This window comes from Trachemys scripta, chromosome 3, assembly GCF_013100865.1.
Source record: "Trachemys scripta elegans isolate TJP31775 chromosome 3, CAS_Tse_1.0, whole genome shotgun sequence".
NCBI lineage: Eukaryota > Metazoa > Chordata > Testudines > Emydidae > Trachemys > Trachemys scripta.
In genome coordinates, this window is record NC_048300.1 from 73,955,867 (window position 1) to 73,974,827 (window position 18,961).

General features: G+C 49.4%; 1 protein-coding gene across 4 annotated transcripts in view; it reads left to right on the plus strand.

The window, feature by feature from the left end:
* The first annotated feature begins 972 nt into the window (after positions 1–972).
* The window catches only part of GNG4 (G protein subunit gamma 4), a 31,088-nt gene continuing 13,099 nt past the window's right edge, over positions 973–18,961 (plus strand). For 2 of the 4 annotated variants that reach the window (XM_034765063.1, XM_034765064.1), the window contains exon 1: positions 1,359–1,477. In XM_034765063.1, coding sequence (XP_034620954.1) covers positions 1,380–1,477 — 98 coding nt within the window. In that variant the 5' untranslated portion in view covers positions 1,359–1,379. Of the gene's footprint in view, positions 1,277–1,358; positions 1,478–18,961 lie in introns of those variants that run through there. The other 2 variants (XM_034765067.1, XM_034765065.1) reach the window with 2 other exon arrangements.

Sequence of the window (18,961 nt, forward strand, 5' to 3'; positions counted from 1 at the left end):
ACAGCATAGGCCGAAGCACTCCCAGTGCTCCAGAGGGGTGCAGGATGAAACTGGATTAACGCAGAGGCAAACTAGGCATGTACCTAGGCCTAAAATGCAGCAGAGGGGTTGAGATCAAGCCCCCTTATGTTCATCTGAGACACAGCTTCTGTCTGAGGGGTTGGACCCAGGCTCCCAACTCCAGGCATTGTGACCTGGCATGCTAGCCCAACCCTGAGTAATCCTGCAACTCTGCACTAGGATGCAATACATAGAATGAAGAGCAGGGATAGGAGCTGCCGTTGCTGATTGGGCTTGTGCTCCAGCCCCTGGCCTACCCTTTGCACATGCCCAGGAGCAGTGTGTGTTTGCTCAGAGCCCGGTGATGGGTTAACTCAGGCTGGCATGAAAAGCCCTTGCACTGTGATTTTGAGTTACGCCATGCCTGAATGAAGGTGTGCATGTGCACACCCCCCCTCTGTGCATGCCCTGCCTAAATAGGGTGACCAGATGTCCTGATTTTATAGGTATCAGGGGGTAGCTGTGTTAGTCTGTATCTACAAAAACAACAAAAATGCACTCTATGCATCCGAAGAAGTGAGGTTTTTACTCACGAAAGCTCATGCCCAAATAAATCTGTTAGTCTTTAAGGTGCCACCAGACTCTTTGTTGATTTTATAGGGACAGTCCTGATTTTTGGGTCTTTTTCTTATATAGGCTCCTATTACCCCCACCCCCTGTCCCAATTTTTCACACTTGCTGTCTGGTCACCCTATGCCTGAATGAGGGCATGCATGTGCACAAACATCCCGATGGGAAGGGAAGAGTGGGTCCAGCCTACCTTGAGTAGCCTGAGCCTTGGGGACCTAACTGCTCCCTCTATGGGAGGGGCCGCAGTGGGCTAAACCAGCACGTGCTCTTCCCCCAACCCCGACTCCCCCCCTTTCTCTGACGGCAACCCCTGCCCTCCCAATAAAATGGACTTTCCCAGGAAGCGCCTGGGATGCGCGTGGGCGGCACGCACTGGTTCCAAGGCAGTTGGGATTTGACTCGCGCCGCGCCAGCTCTGATGCACCTGAAGGACTTGAAGCGCGCGCGCCTCCTCTTGCCAGTTGGGGCTGTTGCGGGGGGCTGAGCCGCCGCCTCTTCCTCTCCTTCTCCCGGAGTCGCTGAGCGGGGCGCGCGGGTCCCCTGGCTGGCGTGCGGAGCCAGCCCCGCCATGTGCCGCTCCCCGAGCCCGGCTGCTGGGGCGTGAGCCGCGCTGCAGTCTCCGAGCCTCCGCGGCGCCGGCCGGCAGGTGAGTGGCGGGGGCTGCGCGGTCCGCGCCGGGAGAGCCTGCCCGGCCGCTTGGCCTTGGGTGGGGAGCTCCGTGGGGCGGGGGGATCCTCCCAGCCCCGGCAATGCTCAGTGCACTGCCCGGGGCCGTGACGGGGGTTGCTGGGAGCGTTAGCGGAGGCAGCAGACGGAGGTGTGGGTCCATGTCTCCGGTCCTACCGAGGTGAGCGGGTCTGATTCGCCGCTGGTTCCGCCAGGGGCTGGGCGGGCATGTGGGAAATGCCGGCCGCGCAGGAGCGAGCTGGTTTCGTTGCACTAACGACCATGAAAGCGCTGGAAGAAGCCGCCTCCAGCCTCAGAAACCTCAAAGTGTCTGGATCTTACGTCAGCTCAGCTGGCCTCCTGGAAGCGTTTCCGAGCGGCCGCTGGCATAGCGGCTCTCGTGGTGGGGGTGGGGGGTGCTTAATTGGAGGTGGGAGGCTGAGCCGAAATCTTTGCCTGTTTATAGCGAGCTGGAAAACGTGAGCGACGGCGAATTGACTAGTCACCACCCCTCTCGGTTCTTTACCTAGGTCTGTAATTGTTGCATGTAAACAAGTCAGTCCCAGCCTGGAGTCTAGTGCACGCTTCCAGTTACTTGCTTTTCTCCATAGAAATGAGCTTGTTTGATGGTCAGTGAATTTATTGACAGGTAGCTTGTATTTTTATGCAGTCCTGTTATTTTGTCCGGAGATCGGTGTAGGTTAGGAGGCCCCATCGTTCTCAACTAGTGGCTGTTGTTTTGTAGTAGTCATCTAAAAAGTCTCAAGTATTGCACATGAATTCTCTTCTTTATTGTCATGGTGCTGTGAGCTATACCACATTTTGCAAACCGATTAAGATAATGCACTTAAAACAGAAAATTCAAAGCGATAACTTGGAAATGTTCCTTTCTGAGAAGTCTTCTGGGCTTCTGATAGTCTGTTAGCTTCAACTCATTGCAAGCTAATGAAAATTGAAAAAGGAATTAATCTGAAATAACCTAATCCCTTCATATTTGTTTATAAAAGGGAACTTGTGAACATGTAGCAATTTTATTTCTCTTGAATTTTAATTTTAATGTAAAAAACAACAATAAGGGACAAGATGACATCCTCTGGAGTGGCCAAACCTAAACCCTGTGGGAGTCTAGGGTCATCTGCACAGAGAATCTATGCCAATGCGCTGGCTCTGGATACTGGCAGTGTGCTTCTGTTGGCCCTTTTGCTGCCAGGCATGTATGCACATGCTCACCGTGGTGGCTACTCGGATCCTGTGGAAAAGCTAGAACAGTCTTAGACTGTGGCTTATCCAGTGATTTTTCCAGATCTGCCTGTCTTTTCCACTCCTTCCACTATGTCCCCAACCTGGCCTGTGTAATGTCCAACCCATCTCTTTGACATACCAAGATAACTCTGGGATTTGTGCCAGGAGGGTCATTTCTTGCGAGTGGAGAAAGAAAGGAGGGAGAAAACAACAATCTGGGCTATTATTTGTGTCTTAGAATCCAGTCTAGAAAACACTTAGATGTCTCAGTAGCTTTACCTCACATAACCAGTCCTGTTAAGTCAATTATAGAACTTACATGAGTAAAATTTCTGTATCTGCAGAATTAGGCCCTTAAATAGCACTTTACAATGTATGGTCTCAAAGTGCTTTACATACACTAATTAACTGAGCCTAACAGCATCCCTTAGACATAATAGCATCTTTTTGCAGATGTATTGTTACCTCTCTTTGGGCTGGGTTGTACTTTTACTGTCTTATTTTATTAAATTAATAATAAATTTGAGTGTTCCATTTTCTCCGTCAAAAATGAGAAGAGGATAGAAAACCAATTCAGCATCTTTTTCTCCTATAGGAAACATGCAAGGATAAAATAAGGTTGGGAATGAAATAAAAATGCAGAGGAACTAAAATGTAAAAAATGTTATAAATAGAAAACATTACAATAAAATAACTTTCATAATTATAGAGGAAAAGAACAGATGTTACTCACACAAGTAGGAAGCCTAATAAAATTAGTAGGAGGTGAAAATAGCTGAAATGTGAATCTGAAAAAAAAACTTCTATGGAACAGAAACCAGAGACATGGAAGAACAACAAGAAAGCATGAAATAAAATAACCATGTCCTTGCATTTTTAATGAGATTTTAAGTAAATTGTATAAGAATTTGTACTTGTGAAATGGTAGATTAATTCAGTCATATTTTAGATCTTGTGTTCTGAAAACAGAGGTGGTGGAATCTGATAGAGGGCATGAAAAACCTGGAATTCCTGGAGGCTGCTAGTTGTAGTATTGGATATAGTAGTTGCGTAAGATGAAAACACTGCTGTTGAATTTTAATAAATATTTTAATTATTTATGGATCACCCAAGCTGGAAAGCCTTCAAGTACCTAACAAAATAAAATGAAATCATTTAATTCCTAGGATTTATTTATTTATTTTATTTTGACACTGGGTTGCACTGGCAAAGGCATATCCACATGTATACTCTATATAAAGTACTGGTTAAAAATACTGAGAGGAACTGGGTGCAGAGTGGAGATATTAGGGTGACCAGATGTCCCTATAAAATCGGGATTTTGGGGTCTTTTTCTTACCTGGGCATCTATTACCACCCACCTCCTGTCCTGATTTTTCAAATTTGCTGTCTGGTCACCCTAGGAGATCTTGATTTTAAAAAAGGAAAACAGTGGGATACTCTGATGCTGATATCTTGGAACTTCCACAATTCTAAACAACCGTCTAACATTTCTCAGCTATCAGAAATTTTGTTCTTTAAGTAATTGTACCTGTGAGTGCTCCACTTCAGGATGTGTATGTGCCCATGCATTCTTGATCGGAGATTTTGTCAGCAGTGCCCATGGGTCCACTCCTTCCTGGCAGCTCATCACCTCTAACAGATGGATCCCGGAAGTGATTTCAACAGGCTACTCCATTCAGTTCAGCTCTAGCGCTCTTCCACCTCCTGTCGCAGTGGTTCAGAATGGTAACTCTGGCAGCCAGAATGGTAATTCTCCCTCTGGAATTGGGAGATTGGTTTGTCTCCCTGGACCTTCAGGATGCTTATTTTCATATATCCATGCACTCTTCCCACAGATGTTTCGTTAGTGGTAGGGACCATTACCAAATACCGGGTCCTACCCTTCAGCCTCTCCACTGCCCCAAGGATCTCTACAAAGGTTGTCTTGGCTGTTGCAGCCCATATCGGTCAAATGGAGATAATCCTCTTTTCCTACCTGGCCAGCTAGCTTCTGAAAGGTTGCTCATTTCTTGAGTGACAGTTAGCATCCAGCAACGCTCTTTGGGCCTCTGCCTTAATGCAAAAGATTACGCTCATACCCGCAAAATGGACAAACTTCACAGGGGCTCCTCTAGACTCTACTATTGCCAGAGCATACTTACACACAGGCAGGTTTTGCTACAATACCCAGCCTCATTTCTACAATATAACAGAGCCCACAAACCTTCAGCTCCCAGGCCCGTGGCAGCCTGTAAATTCATACCATCCTTGGCAAGATTACACTCCCATTATCTTCAAGCCTGACTAAACAGTCTACACATCCAAAAAACACCATCTGTCCAAGCAGGTATCGATACCCAGAAGGTCCTCAACTCCCTCAATTGGGGGGAAAAAACCCTAAAAGGTCTGTATGGGAGTACTGTTCTCAAATCCGCCTCCCCCAAAGATCACCACAGATGCCTCTCTGCTAGATTGGGTCACTCACCTTCACTAACTTCACAGCTCAAGGCAAGGGGACTCCCTAGGAGATGGCTCTCCATATCAACATTTTAGAACTCAGGGCAGTCCATTACACTTACCATTGCTTTCTACAACATATCCGGGACCCCTCAATCAGACTGATGTTGGACAACAGAGCAGCAATGCATTATGTAAATTGTCAAGGAGGAGCAAGATCCCAGTTCTTGTGCACAGAATCCATAAAACTATGGAATGATGTGTATCACAGAACACAGAGAGATCAATAATTTATCTACTGGGGTTACGGAACATAGTAGCAGTCTCTGTGAGCAGATTTTTGGGCCACGACCACAAGTGAGAGCTCATCGATGCAGTATTCCAGAAGATTTGCCTTATCTTGAGTCTTCTGGAAATAGATCTGTTTGTGATGCCCTCCAGTGTGAAGTGATGATGGTTCTGGTTGAGAGGAGGATGCAGTTAGCATAGGCCCCGACTCCATGGGTGCGCCGGGGCTGGAGCACCCCTGGGGGGGGAAAATGCTTAGCACCCACTGGCAGCCCCCCTATCAGCTCCTCCCGCCCAGTGCCTCCTGCCCAATGGCAGCCCCATCAATAAGTGCTACCCCCAGCACCTCCTGCCCACTATGGATCAGTTGTTTAGTGGCATGCAGGAGGCGTTGGGAGGTGTAGGAGGGAGGAGTGAGGGCAGGGACATTTAGGGGAGGGGGTGGGAAGAGACAGGGTGGAGTAGGAGCAGGGCCTGGGGAGGAGCGGGGGTCAAGCAGCCGCCTGGGAAAGGACAAAGTCGGCGCCGGTGGCAGTTAGAATTCTCTGGGAGATGCTGTAGTTATCCTTTCAGGAATCCCCTGATGCCTTCTCTCCTGTTTCAACTTGTTCAGGACTTTGAGGAGTAATCAATGGTTTGTAGAAATTTTAGTGGTGCCCAGAACCCACCCACTCAAACTCCACCCCCCCCCCCCAAACTCCATCTCCCCCCCACTTGCCTAACGCTCTCAGAGGGAGTTTGGGTGGGGGGAGGAGGTCTGGGGTGCAGGCCCTGGGCTGGGGCAGGGGATTGGGATGCAGGACAGCTGAGAGGTTGGGCTCTGGGAGGGAGTTTGGGTGGGGGAGGGGGTCTGGGGAGCGTACTCGGGGATGGTGTTTGGGTGCAGGCTCCGGGTAGGGGTACGGAGGGGGTGAGGGTTGGACGAAGTGGGCATTCACCCATAAAAGCTTATGCTCCAATACATCTGTTAGCCTTAAAGGTACCACAGGACTCTCTGTTGCTTTTTACAGGTCCAGACTAACACGGCTACCCCTCTGCTACTTGATGAGCAAACCCCACAGTATTTTGGGCACTGCAGGGATCTTTAGCTTAGGTGAAAGAAGCATTGCTGTAGAGTGAATGGGGGAAGCTAAAAACACAGAAGAGTAAAGTTCAGCAAGAGAGAGAGAAGCAACCAACTTAACCATAAAAATTATTTATTGAATAATAGTGATAACTACACAAGGAGGACTAAACCAACATAACATACATTATTAAAGGTTAATGCCTAAGGTAGAAAGGAAAACAGAGAGAGAGAAGGGTGGGGGGAGGGAATCTCACCCACTCCATGAGGCTTGAACTGGTGGGGGTTCCCAGGTGATGGTGGTAGCGGAGGGTCCTGAATGCTGGAGAAAGGCAGAGCCCCCAGCATGATCAGTCAGGAGAAGATGGAGTCCCAGTGGAACTGATGCATAGTTTGGATCTAAGCATCAGAACCCTGACTAGAGGGTGAGTAGAGATTTTTGTAGAGAAAATACAATGGTTCAAGGGAGGACACTAGATTTGTTTATAGGTAAGCTGATGACTCAAGGGTTTTCTTTAGACTAGACAATAGGAGCTGATCACTCTTGGCTATGGGTGGTGTTTTTTTCCAGGGAGCTCACAATGCAACTAGGCTGCTTTAGTATTTGGATATCAATTAAGGATTCATTACTAGAATTGGTCTGATAATTGCTGAGCTGGGTGTGTGCCGACATAGGTTCATTAGCATCTGGAGCAGAGATTCCCATGATGCAGTGCTTCCCTGCTTTTTCTGGACCCAGAATTCAGTGTAGTTCTCTGTTCTCCATTCTGTATGTAAATTGAGATGTCCCCCTGTCTCATCTGTCATGCGGATGAGGCTAGGGGAGTTGTCTCTGCTCTCCATTCTGTATGCTAATGGAGATATCGTAATCTTGTCACCCTTGTCAGGAGGGGTCTAGGTGTGTCTCCCAACGCCCTTCACTGCTCTCTGCAATTTTTTTTTCCCTCTGATGCGTTTTGGTTTAAGCAGAGGCTCGGGGGGGGGGTGACTTTCATGAGTCAGGTTGGATACTGCACCCTGGTTCCCCAAGAACACAGAGGTGTCTGGTATCAGTGCGGAGGGCTGAGATGCAGGCTCTGGGAGGGAGTTTAGGGGCAGGAGGGGGTGTGTGGGAAGGGGGTGGAGGGTGCAGGCTCTGGGATGGAGTTTGGGTGCTGTGTGCAGGCTCCAAGCTGGGGCAGGGGCTGGAGATGCAGGAGGGTATGAGTGTCAAGTATCAGGGGGTAGCCGTGTTAGTCTGTATCTACAAAAACAACAAGGAGTCTGGTGGCACCTTAAAGACTAACAGATTTATTTGGGCATAAGCTTTCGTGAGTAAAAACCTCACTTCTTCGGATGCATAGAGTGAAAGTTACAGATGCAGGCATTATATACTGACACATGGAGAGCAGGGAGTTACTTCACAAGTGGAGAACCAGTGTTGACAGGGCCAATTCAATCAGGGTGGATGTAGTCCACTCCCAATAATAGATGAGGAGGTGTCAATTCCAGGAGAGGAAAAGCTGCTTCTGTAGTGAGCCAGCCACTCCCAGTCCCTATTCAAGCCCAGATTAATGGTGTTGAATTTGCAAATGAATTTTAGTTCTGCTGTTTCTCTTTGAAGTCTGTTTCTGAAGTTTTTTTGTTCAATGATAGTGACTTTTAAATCTGTAATAGAATGACCAGGGAGATTGAAGTGTTCACTTACTCGCTTATGTATGTTACCATTCCTGATGTCCGATTTGTGTCCATTTATTCTTTTGCGGAGGGACTGTCCGGTTTGGCCAATGTACATGGCAGAGGGGCATTGCTGGCACATGATGGCATATATGACATTAGTGGATGTGCAGGTGAATGAGCCCCTGATGGTGTGGCTGATGTGGTTGGGTCCTCTGATGCTGTTGCCAGAGTAGATATGGGGACAGAGTAGGCAACGAGGTTTGCTACAGGGATAGGTTCCTGGGTTGGAGTTTCTGTGGTGTGGTGTGTAGCTGCTGGTGAGTATTTGCTTCAGGTTGGGGGGTTGTCTGTAAGCGAGGACTGGCCTGCCTCCCAAGGTCTGTGAGAGTGAGGGATCATTTTCCAGGATAGGTTGTAGATCGTGGATAATGCGCTGGAGAGGTTTTAGCTGGGGGCTGTATGTGATGGCCAGTGGTGTTCTGTTATTGTCCTTGTTGGGCCTGTCCTGCAGTAGGTGATTTCTGGGTACCCGTCTTGCTCTGTCAGTCTGTTTCCTCACTTCCCCAGGTGGGTATTGTAGTTTTACGAATGCTTGATAAAGATCTTGTAGGTGTTTGTCTCTGTCTGAGGGGTTGGAGCAAATTCGGTTGTATCTTAGGGCTTGGCTGTAGACAATGGATCGTGTGATGTGTCTTGGATGGAAGCTGGAGGCATGTAGATACGTATAGCGGTCAGTAGGTTTCCGGTATAGGGTGGTGTTTATGTGACCATCAATTGAGGGGTTCAGGCTCTCGGACTGAGTTTGGGTGTAGGCTCTGGGCTGGGGGTGGGAGTTTGGGGGCCAAATGCAGTGGCATAGTCAGGTTCTGAGAGCAGGGAGAGCAAACATAAAAAAGGCGCCCCCCTGGCTCCTCCTCTGGCCACTCCCCCTGGCTCCTCCAGCCACGCCGTGCCCCCCCCTTGGCTGGCTACTGCGGCTGCGCTGCCCCCCCCGGCTGTAGAGGAAAGCTGGCAGAGGACAGGGGGGTTGAGGGGAGGTGGAGGGGAGGGATGTAGAGGGAGGGTGGCAGGGGACAGGGGGTACAAGGGGAGGTGAAGGGGAGGGAAAGGCAGGGGCACGGAGTACATGGGAGAGGTACACGGAGTATGGAGCTTGGGGAGGGGTTACCGGGGATGAGAGTGCCGTGGGCTGAGGTCCCCGGGGTCTCTGTGCAGAGGGGGCTGGAGCTGCCCCCGGGACCAGGAGAGGGAGAGCCTGGGAGTCCGCTGCCTGCCCTTCCACTGCTTCTTTCCGGGGCCCGAGGGTGGGGGCAGAAGGCAGCGAGCCCCGCCAGGCGCGGTCTGAGCAAGCTGCAGTCTGGCTCGCCCACTCAGCCCGGGGGCGCTGCCCTGCCCGGGGCTGCTGGCGGAGCCTGGCTGTGGGTGGATCGCGCTGACAGGCCACGGCGGGAGGGAGGAAGCGCTTTCCCCTCCTCGGGGGAGATTTATTCCAGTGAGCCGAGGGCGGCGCCGAGGCTCCTGCTGGGAGTGACCAACCGCGGGCCGCCTGGTGTGGCTGCCGCGAGGAGGCAGGGGAGACCCTCCCGGCCCTGAGGGTGCCCCGGGACCCGGTCAGTGCATCAAAGTTGTCTGCAGCGGGGGGGGTTGCGGGCCGCCATACTGCGCCCCCCTCCTCCGACCGTGCCGCCCCCACCCTATGGCTCCTCAGGCGTGCTGGCGTCCCTTGCCTGCAGGAGCCCAGCACTGCTGGGCAGACCAAACTTTAGAGTGGATCGTGGGCTCCGCTTTTGGAAAATGTGCTAAGGGGAAGCGGCTGCTTCCCCTGCACTCCATTAGCTACGCTACTGGCCAAATGGGGAGTCGACAATGTGACGTGGCGGTGAAAAAAGCCAATGCGGTCTTGGGATGTATTAGGCGAGGTATATCTAGTAGGGATAGGGAGGTCCTGCTTCCGTTGTATAAGGCGCTGGTGAGACCTCATTTGGAGTACTGTGTGCAGTTCTGGTCTCCAATGTTTAAAAAAGATGAACTCAAACTGGAACGGGTGCAGAGAAGGGCGACTAAGATGATCAGAGGAATGGAAAACCTGTCGTATGAAAAGAGATTAGAGGAGCTTGGGTTGTTTAGTCTGACAAAGTGAAGGCTGAGGGGGGATATGATTGCTATCTTCAAATATATCAGAGGGGTTAATATAAGGGAGGGAGAAGAATTATTCCAGCTTAGTACTAATGTGGACACGAGAACGAATGGATACAAACTGGCCGGGGGGAAGTTCAGGCTTGAAATTAGACGAAGGTTTCTGACCGTCAGAGGGGTGAAATATTGGAACGGCCTTCCGAGGGAAACGGTGGGGGCGACGGACCTGTCTGGTTTTAAGATTAAGTTGGATAAGTTTATGGAGGGAATGGTTTAATGGTAAAACATAGTAGCCAAGGAAAACCAAGCAACGGTACATGAATAGCATAATGGCCAACAAGGGTCAGGCTAGAGACTCTTGCCAATATGCTCGGGGTATTACTGATCGCCATATTTGGGGTCGGGAAGGAATTTTCCTCCAGGGTAGATTGGCTGAGCCTCTGGAGGTTTTTCGCCTTCCTCCGCAGCATGGGGCAGGGATCACTAGCAGGAGGGTCTCAGCCGATTGAAGTCACTAAAACACAGGATTGGGGACTTCAACGGCAGAGTCCAGGGAAGGGTATTGCGGCCTGCAGCATGCAGGGGGTCAGACCAGATGATCATAATGGTCCCTTCTGACCTTAAAGTCTATGAGTCTATGAGGTGCAGGCTCTGGGAGGGAGTTTGGGGGCCAACGGGGGGGTGTGCAGGTTCTGGGAGTGGATGGGGGGTGCAGCGCTTACCTGGGGCTCCTAGGCAGGGCGGCCAGGAGTCTACCTTTGCTGCTACCCCCAGGCACTGCCCCTGCAGCTTCCCATTGGCCACTGGGGCACTTGGGGTGGGTCACAGACCACACCACCCAGGAGGTACAGGGAGGGGCCAACAGACACATGAAGTGAGCAGGCAGGAAGTCGCTCAGCTCTGCTGCACTGCCAGTGGTGAGTGGGGGGGCCCCGGGCTGTTTTAAATGGCCCGGGGGATGTGGGGGGAGCGCGACCGGGGATGGAAGGCAGGGCCGAGGGAGAGACCAGTACCTGCCTCAGACAGTGCTGGAGCCGGGCCCGTGGTGCCTGGGCACCATGGGCCCATAGAACTCCCCGCCCATATCAATGGCCATCCTCATAGCATCACCATGACTGAGCCAAGTATGGTTTCCAGAGTTCCTTCGACTGTCCCTGCAACCCACCTCTCCACTTTCCTCTGACAGCAGGTCTCCTTACCTGAGAGTCAGGGACCACGACTCACTGCCATCTTGAGTCTCACTTTTCCAGGATTCTCTAGTCTGCAAAATTTGAAAACCACCGAGTTATCTCTGAGCTAAGTTTAGGTTCACCTAGCTGCCTTTACAGCTTTTCACCCTGCCACCCCATTGAAGGGTTTTCAGACTTCACTCACCCAACTACTGCAAGGTTCATTAAAGGCCTGTTTAACCTTTTTCCGACTCTCAAGGAACGTAGTCCTCCATGGAACCTCAACATAGTTCTAAATGCACTGAGAAAACCCCCATTTGAACCTATGGATAGCTGTTCCCTCCTCCGTCTCTCTTTCAAGACTTTGTTCTTTACGTATATCACCTTGGCTGTGAGGGTAAGAGAGCTAGGGACCCTAGTGGGTACTCACCATACATAGTGTTTTATCGTGGAAAGGTGGCAGAGGTAGATTAAGGTTTTGTGGGGCTCTGAGCCAGAACAAGAGGGGGCCTCCACACTCCTGCTTGCAGCCCCACCCATGGCCCCACATCTTTCTATCCCTTCTCCTCGCCCCTGTTCCACCCACAGTCTAGCCCCATCCCCACCCCACCCCACCCCCTGCTGCCCTGCAACCCGTTTGCTCCTTTCTCCCTCCCCCCCATGACCCCAAGACCTGAGAAGCTCTGTTCCCCCACCACTGCCCGGGGCCATGGCAGGGAGTGAGAGCTCCCCCAGCCCTGAGGCTGCGGCTAGAGCTCCTCCAGTCCCGGGGCTGCAGCAGGAATCAGGGTGCAGGGGCTTCCCCCGCCCCACACAGCCTTTGCATCTACCAGGGCTCCATGCCCTGCAGTGGATATCTGCTGGGGATGGTGTGACCATCTTTCTGGAGCCCCCTAATTGGCTGGGAGCATGGGCCCCATGGGCCCATTAGCTAATCCATCACTGAAAGGTGATATTATGTCTGGACCCTTGTTTCCTACCTAAGGTATCTTTTTAGAGTTCCACAGTCCTGTTGAGGTAAAAAGCAAGTCTTGCGTCTAGTGATTGGAGACTAACCTGCCTCTAAGAGTGACACTTGGGGTAAAACACCACTAAATGAATGTCTTAATTAATGTGGAACTCTAAAAAGATACCTTAGGTAGGAAACAAGGGTCACTCTTAGAGGCAGGCTAGTCTCCAATCACTAGACGCAAGACTTGCTTTTTACCTCAACAGGACTGAGCCCTTCAGGGCTTCTCTTAGACTTTTAATCTCTATCACAGAACGAATGAAGGCACCTGATCTGTAAAGACTATAATAATAAATAGAACCTGGGAATGGATGATGGGATAGATCACTTGATGATTACCTGTTCTGTTCATTCCCTCTGGGGCACCTGGCATTGGCCACTGTCAGAAGACAGGATACTGGGCTATATGGATCTTTGGTATGGCCATTTTATGTTAAATAGATGTCAGGATGCATATTTTAAAGCCTGTTATAAAGCCCTCCTGGAGTGATTGCTCATTCCACCTGTGCCCAGTCTACCTCCTTAGCTTTACTGAAGTATATACCCCTCTCGGATATTTGTAAAGCTGCTACTTGATCGTTGGTGCATGCTTTTTTCACAGCACTGTACTCTTGTGCATGCTTCCAGAGCTGATGTGGTTTTTGGTATCACTTTTCTATGTTCTGTTATGAATCTGCCTCTTCAGCACACTCTTCCATAATAGAGGTTCTGCTCAGGAATCTCCTGAAGTGGAGCTCCCATAGGAACAATTTCTCAAAGAAGAGGTTACTTGTCTCGTACAACATCGCCACCATTATGGTAGATCTCACCAGATGTCAGTACTAATGCTCCTGAAATCCAGAGCACCTCTTAATACTTGAATCTGATCCAGTTGTAGTTAATTGGAGTCTTTCCACTGATTTCAATGGAAGTTGAATTAGGTCTTAAAAATTAAACTTTCTGCGTACAATATTTTAAAATTCTGCATATTTTATTTGTCAAAATAACAATATTATCACACCAGTTTCAATTATTTTTGGTCATTTATTTCACAGTATGTATCAGCAAGTATGTCTAACAATACAGACAACAAAAAAGCTTCAGAAAATGTTTTTTGACACATAGATTCCTTAGTAGGTATATTAATACAGAACCCAGGGTAATAATTAATTTAATTTTATAGCCTCTCCCATTCAGTCAGGCACATCTGCCCCTGTCCCCATGTGTTCCTGTACCCCCCCCCCATGTGTCCTTGTAGCCCCTGTCCACATATGTCCCTCCACCCCCACTCTGACACCCACTCCCCCCCATCCCCATGTGGCTCTGTACCCCTCCCCCTGTCCCTATGTGGCCCTACACCCCCACTCAGCCACCGCCGTCCCCATGTAGCTCTGTGCCCCCATCACCATGTGGCCCTTCACCTCTCTCACCCCGTGACCCTGTGCCTCCACTCCCCTGCCCCAATCTGTCATCCCCCACTAGCCCTTATGAGCCCCTATCTGACATCCCCTAGCACCCCACACTGTCTATTTCCCCCTAGCCCCGTCTCCTGACCTGGCCTGCAGGGCGGGCTCTAGTTTTTTTGCCTCTCCAAGCAGCAACAACAACAAAAAAACCCTCCAAGAGTGCAACTGCCAAAGCGCAAAAAAAAAAAAAACCCTCCTGGAATTGTGCCTCCCCAAGCACGTGCTTGGTTTGCTGGTGCCTAGAGCCGGTCCTGACAGGTGCTGCGAAGAAGGCAGGCTCTTTCTCTTCCCTCACTGGCTGGGAGGTCTTGCTGTGTTCTATTGCAAAAGGCATAACTGCAGAAGTTATTTTCTGCTGGGAGCTGCTGCTGTTCTTGCGCCACAGCGCCCTCTGGGAAAAAGGCAGAACTGAAGCAACATTTCAGCACAAGCTTATTTCTGCTCAGAAACTTAAAAATGTGTGGCTCATTAATTATGCATGTGTAGTAGCACAGAATTCCTCATGGAGTATAATTTTACTGAATTGTATGCAAATTAGGGGACTTGAATAAAATTACCTGAGCACACTTGAACCCAGGTTTCTAGAGATGACATAGTGAACTGTTGTATTGCACAAAACATACCTTTTGTCCCCTCAGTCACTGTGCAGCAGCACTGTAGGGGGGATCCCTTCAAGCACCGATATCTGAACTTAGTGTCTGCATGCCTATCTAGTGCTGCTGCCACAGCTCTCCAACATGGCCAACACCAATGTGTGTCTGTATTGAAGCCTTATTGACCAAAAGCTCTCAGCTCCCCTCCCCAAGGTGCTACTACATCAGTACACGTGGGAGCAGCAGTTTCAGTGTAACCTTTCAACTTCCAGCTCTTTGGCACAGAGACACTTGGCTCCCTAATGTCACAGGCCACCTGTTTGGGAGGGCGGGGCCCTAAGGGTGAGCCAGAGTTGGGTGTAGTGGTCGAGTTCCCCTTGCCTTGTTGGACCAGAGCTCCTCCTCAGGACCCACTGTTTTCCCTTGCTTACCTCCCATATAGCCCTGCTTCCACTCTACTCACTTCAGCCCCAAAAAGCACACCACGAGTGTGGGGGGGGGGTGATAGGTGACACCTAGGAGCGTGTGGTAGGACAGTTGGGGTTTTTTTCATATTGAAGCAGGTTTGTTGGGATTCCCTTAGAGACCTTTTCCACTTGTCCAGTTCTAAGAGAACACTTCATCCAGTTCGCTGGGATCCAAAAACTCAGTTTGACTCTGGATTTCATCACTCAGGTTCCTTTATTTGGCAATGCCATACACCAAAGCTACACTGAGTTGATTAGATTCAAGTGTTAGGGGAAAGATATAGGGTGTACCCCTCATCCAAAGTTACACAGACAACCTCTTCCTTTATATACATTTACACATTACATTGCATTTGCTATACATTAATTCGCTCATTATTGGATTGATTACTTTGCAAGAACCAATCCATGTACAGCATGCTCTGTCCATGTACTGTGTCATGGAAACTGATCTTAAACCTGGAATGTAATCTTGTCCATAGTCCCTACCATCAAGATGTGGCTGCTTATCTTTGCTTGCACAAACATCCCGCACACTGTTTGTCAAGTCCCTATTTACAACTTAACCTTTCGTTCACTTTCCTAATTATGCTCACTAAGAAATGAGGCCAGTTCCTTATGTCAAGCTAGGCCTATAAGGTTCTCTTGGAGTATTTGGGTGGCCTGATCTATGATGCAATTACTTTTCTGGGGGAGTTTCCTTATTTGGTTTATACAGTCTTAAATGTTAAGATGTGGAATCCATCTGGGGTATCATTAAAGAATTACAACCCCTACTCAATGGAGACCCCATTCTGAAAGAAATCTTTCCCAAACCCTCCTCATATGACCTTTTAACAACCCCCAAACCTCATCTAGCTCATCATGAGAAGCAAGCTCCCCACAGACCAGGACCCACCAACGCAAAACAGCACTAGACCATGCCAGAACAGACGCAAAACCTGCAGACATACCTCCGCTGCTACTGTGATCAATTACTTCCCCCCCCCCCCCAACACATCTTTCAAGACCCATGTGTCCTACAAATTCACATCACAATATGTGGTGTAACTCATCCAGTAACTTTTTGTGAGCCCAGTGACAAACATATTTGAGGGCCCCCATGTGGTTGTGTTGGGCCCCTTCCAAGTGTGGGCCCAGCGTGCCAGCACCATTGATGCATAGTAAATGTGGTATTGCCGGGATGGGGATGAAAACATTTATTCAAAAACAAAATAAGATAGTTGAAGCCACACTCCGCCTGTAGAGAACAAAGCTAACATCAATGTACCCAGAATACCATTGAATTTGGTTTGTGTGGGAGGGGGTTGGTTGTTTGTTTAAAAAAAAAAAAAAAAAAAAAAGACAAAACTCTCATGGCCTGCTTGGGGCACGGAACACAATGTTTAATTACAACACTGATGAGCCATATTAAGCCTGGATGTAGCGGTCAGTGGTGTCACACCTGCATCTCCCTAGCACAACCACTTCCTCCTCCACCCAAAGTTGTGTTTTGTAAATACATTTTTTAAAGCTGCATTTTCTACTTTGGTATAATAATGTTTACAAAACATTGGGGCAGAATGTGGGGAGGAAAATTACTGGTGCTCATCTTTTGCAGGGAAAGTATCAGAGGGGTAGCCGTGTTAGTCTGAATCTGTAAAAAGCAACAGAGGGTCCTGTGGCACCTTTGAGACTAACAGAAGTATTGGGAGCATAAGCTTTCGTGGGTAAGAACCTCACTTCTTCAGATGCAAGTAATGGAAATCTCCAGAGGCAGGTATAAATCAGTATGGAGATATCTCCAGAGGCAGGTCAGTATGGAGATATCTCCATACTGATTTATACCTGCCTCTGGAGATTTCCATTACTTGCATCTGAAGAAGTGAGGTTCTTACCCACGAAAGCTTATGCTCCCAATACTTCTGTTAGTCTCAAAGGTGCCACAGGACCCTCTGTTGCTTTTGGCAGGGAAAAACACAGAGAGAAAACACACACTATACCACAAAGGCTGCCACAATCCAGCCTCAAGCTCCTACCCTAATCTTCACACCTGGGCTTTCCCCCTGGTCCCTCCTACTGTCCCCATCCCACACAACTAACCTCCTAACAAAGGCTCTCCTCAATGTCCCTGCTACTGCCCACCTCCTCACACACACTTTCACCCCAGGGCTGTCACCTCTCTCTCTTCTACTACCCCCCCTCCACACACACTGAGTAAACCCCCATCTTCAACACAGACACTCCCCTCCCTCCCTCTGCCAACCACCACCATAACACCCTGCTTCTCCTACACCCCCCACATGGAGTCACCACCAGCTCCCCTATCGCACCCTGACTTGCCCCACAACTGCCCCTTTCCCCCAAAACTGGGCTGCACCCCTTCCCCTCCCCAGAGGGCAGGGGGGCAGTTTCTGGGCATTTCCACTGGCAGGGGGCACGGCAGCCAGCACTGACAAGCCCCACTGTCACCACCCGCCCTGCTCCCAGGGACCACAGATAATCAACCCCCACCGTGAAGTGCAAGATCGAGACAATGCCCAGGAGCCCCTGGGCATCATGTTCATTTGGGGGGCTGCCCCCAGCTCCCTACCACTCCAGGAGAGGGGTGGGGGGAGCCAGGAGCTCAGCGGGATTAATGCAGGGAACCCTCTCCCTGCACCAGACCATTTCCTTGCTTGGGGTTTCTTTTTGGTCCGCTCAGACCACTTCAGTTGGGGTGGTTGGTAGCATGGTGCGGGGCATTCTGGGACTAGTAGTGCAGCTGGCAGCGCAGGTCCCAGCGGAACACAGTGGCTTGCAAACTATAACTCCCAGCACACCCTGCAACACCCCGTCCCTTTTGCACCTGCGCACTGCGCTTCTCAGGCTGCTGAGTGTTTCAGCTGGCACAGGGAAGCTGCTGATTCTTCACATTGCTGGGCTTTGGCCCAGGCTGGATTAACCCTATGTTGGCCCCTTCCAAGTGTGGGCGTGGACTAGGGTGACCAGGCTGCAAGTGTGAAAAATTGGGACAGGGAGTGGGGGGTAATAGGAGCCTATACAAGAAAAAGACCCAAATATCAGGACTGTCCCTATAAAATTGGGACATCTGGTCACCCTAGCGTGGATCCACGGTGCCACCGGAGCCATGGTAAACCCAGTACTGAGTACACTAAATGCCACAAGAACAACTATGTGGGTGAAACGAAACAATCACTACACTGACAGAAAAATAATAAAAGATAAAAACACCATATCACCTGTTGATGAACACTTCACTGAACGATCACTCCATATGTGACCTCTGTCATCATCCTCAGAGGAAACCTGCACAACACCTTCAAAAGATGGGCCTGGAAGCTTAAATTGGTAGCGTTGCTAGACACTAAAAATCACAGACCCAAAAACAGTGGATTTATGGCTTATTACAACAATCTGTAACCTATTAACCCTCTGTCCTGTGATTGCAGAGGTGTTAACTACCCACTTCACCTTGAATGGTTTCTTGCAACATGTGTTAACTCTTTATGCTGAATAATCTATTTCACCTTGTCTTTGGCTGTGACACTGAGTACATTTCCCTGACCTGAAGAAGAGCTCTGTATAAACTCAAAGCTTCTCTCTGTCACCAACAGAAGTTGGTCCAATAAAAGATTCTACCTCACCCATCTTATCTTTGTTACCTTCATAGTTTGCAGACAGATATCAAAGTTGATAACAATTTGTTTTTAAAAGCAGGGTAATTCCTACACTTAATGGGGGGTTGTTTTGTGTTTAGGCTGGGAAAGTACATATCCCAATCATGGAAACCATAAAAAACAGGGAAATAAGCAGTTAAGTCTTTGAACATAAGAACGGCCATACTGGGTCAGACCAAAGGTCCATCTAGCCCAGTATCCTGTCTTCCAATAGTGGCCACTGCCAGGTGGCACAGAGGGAATGAACAGAACAGGTAATCATCAAGTGATCCATTCCCTATCAGCCATTCCCAGCTTCTGGCAAGCAGAGACTAGGGACAACATCCTGTCTAATAGCCACTGATGAACCTATACTGCATGAACGTATCTAGTTGAAAGCTCCATCTATGCTCAACTCCTTAATTCTCCTTTACAACCTTGATTGCTTCTCTTCCATTATTCTTATCTCTAGCACTCTTCCTGAACAACCTGTGAGCAGTCTTAACTATTACTATTC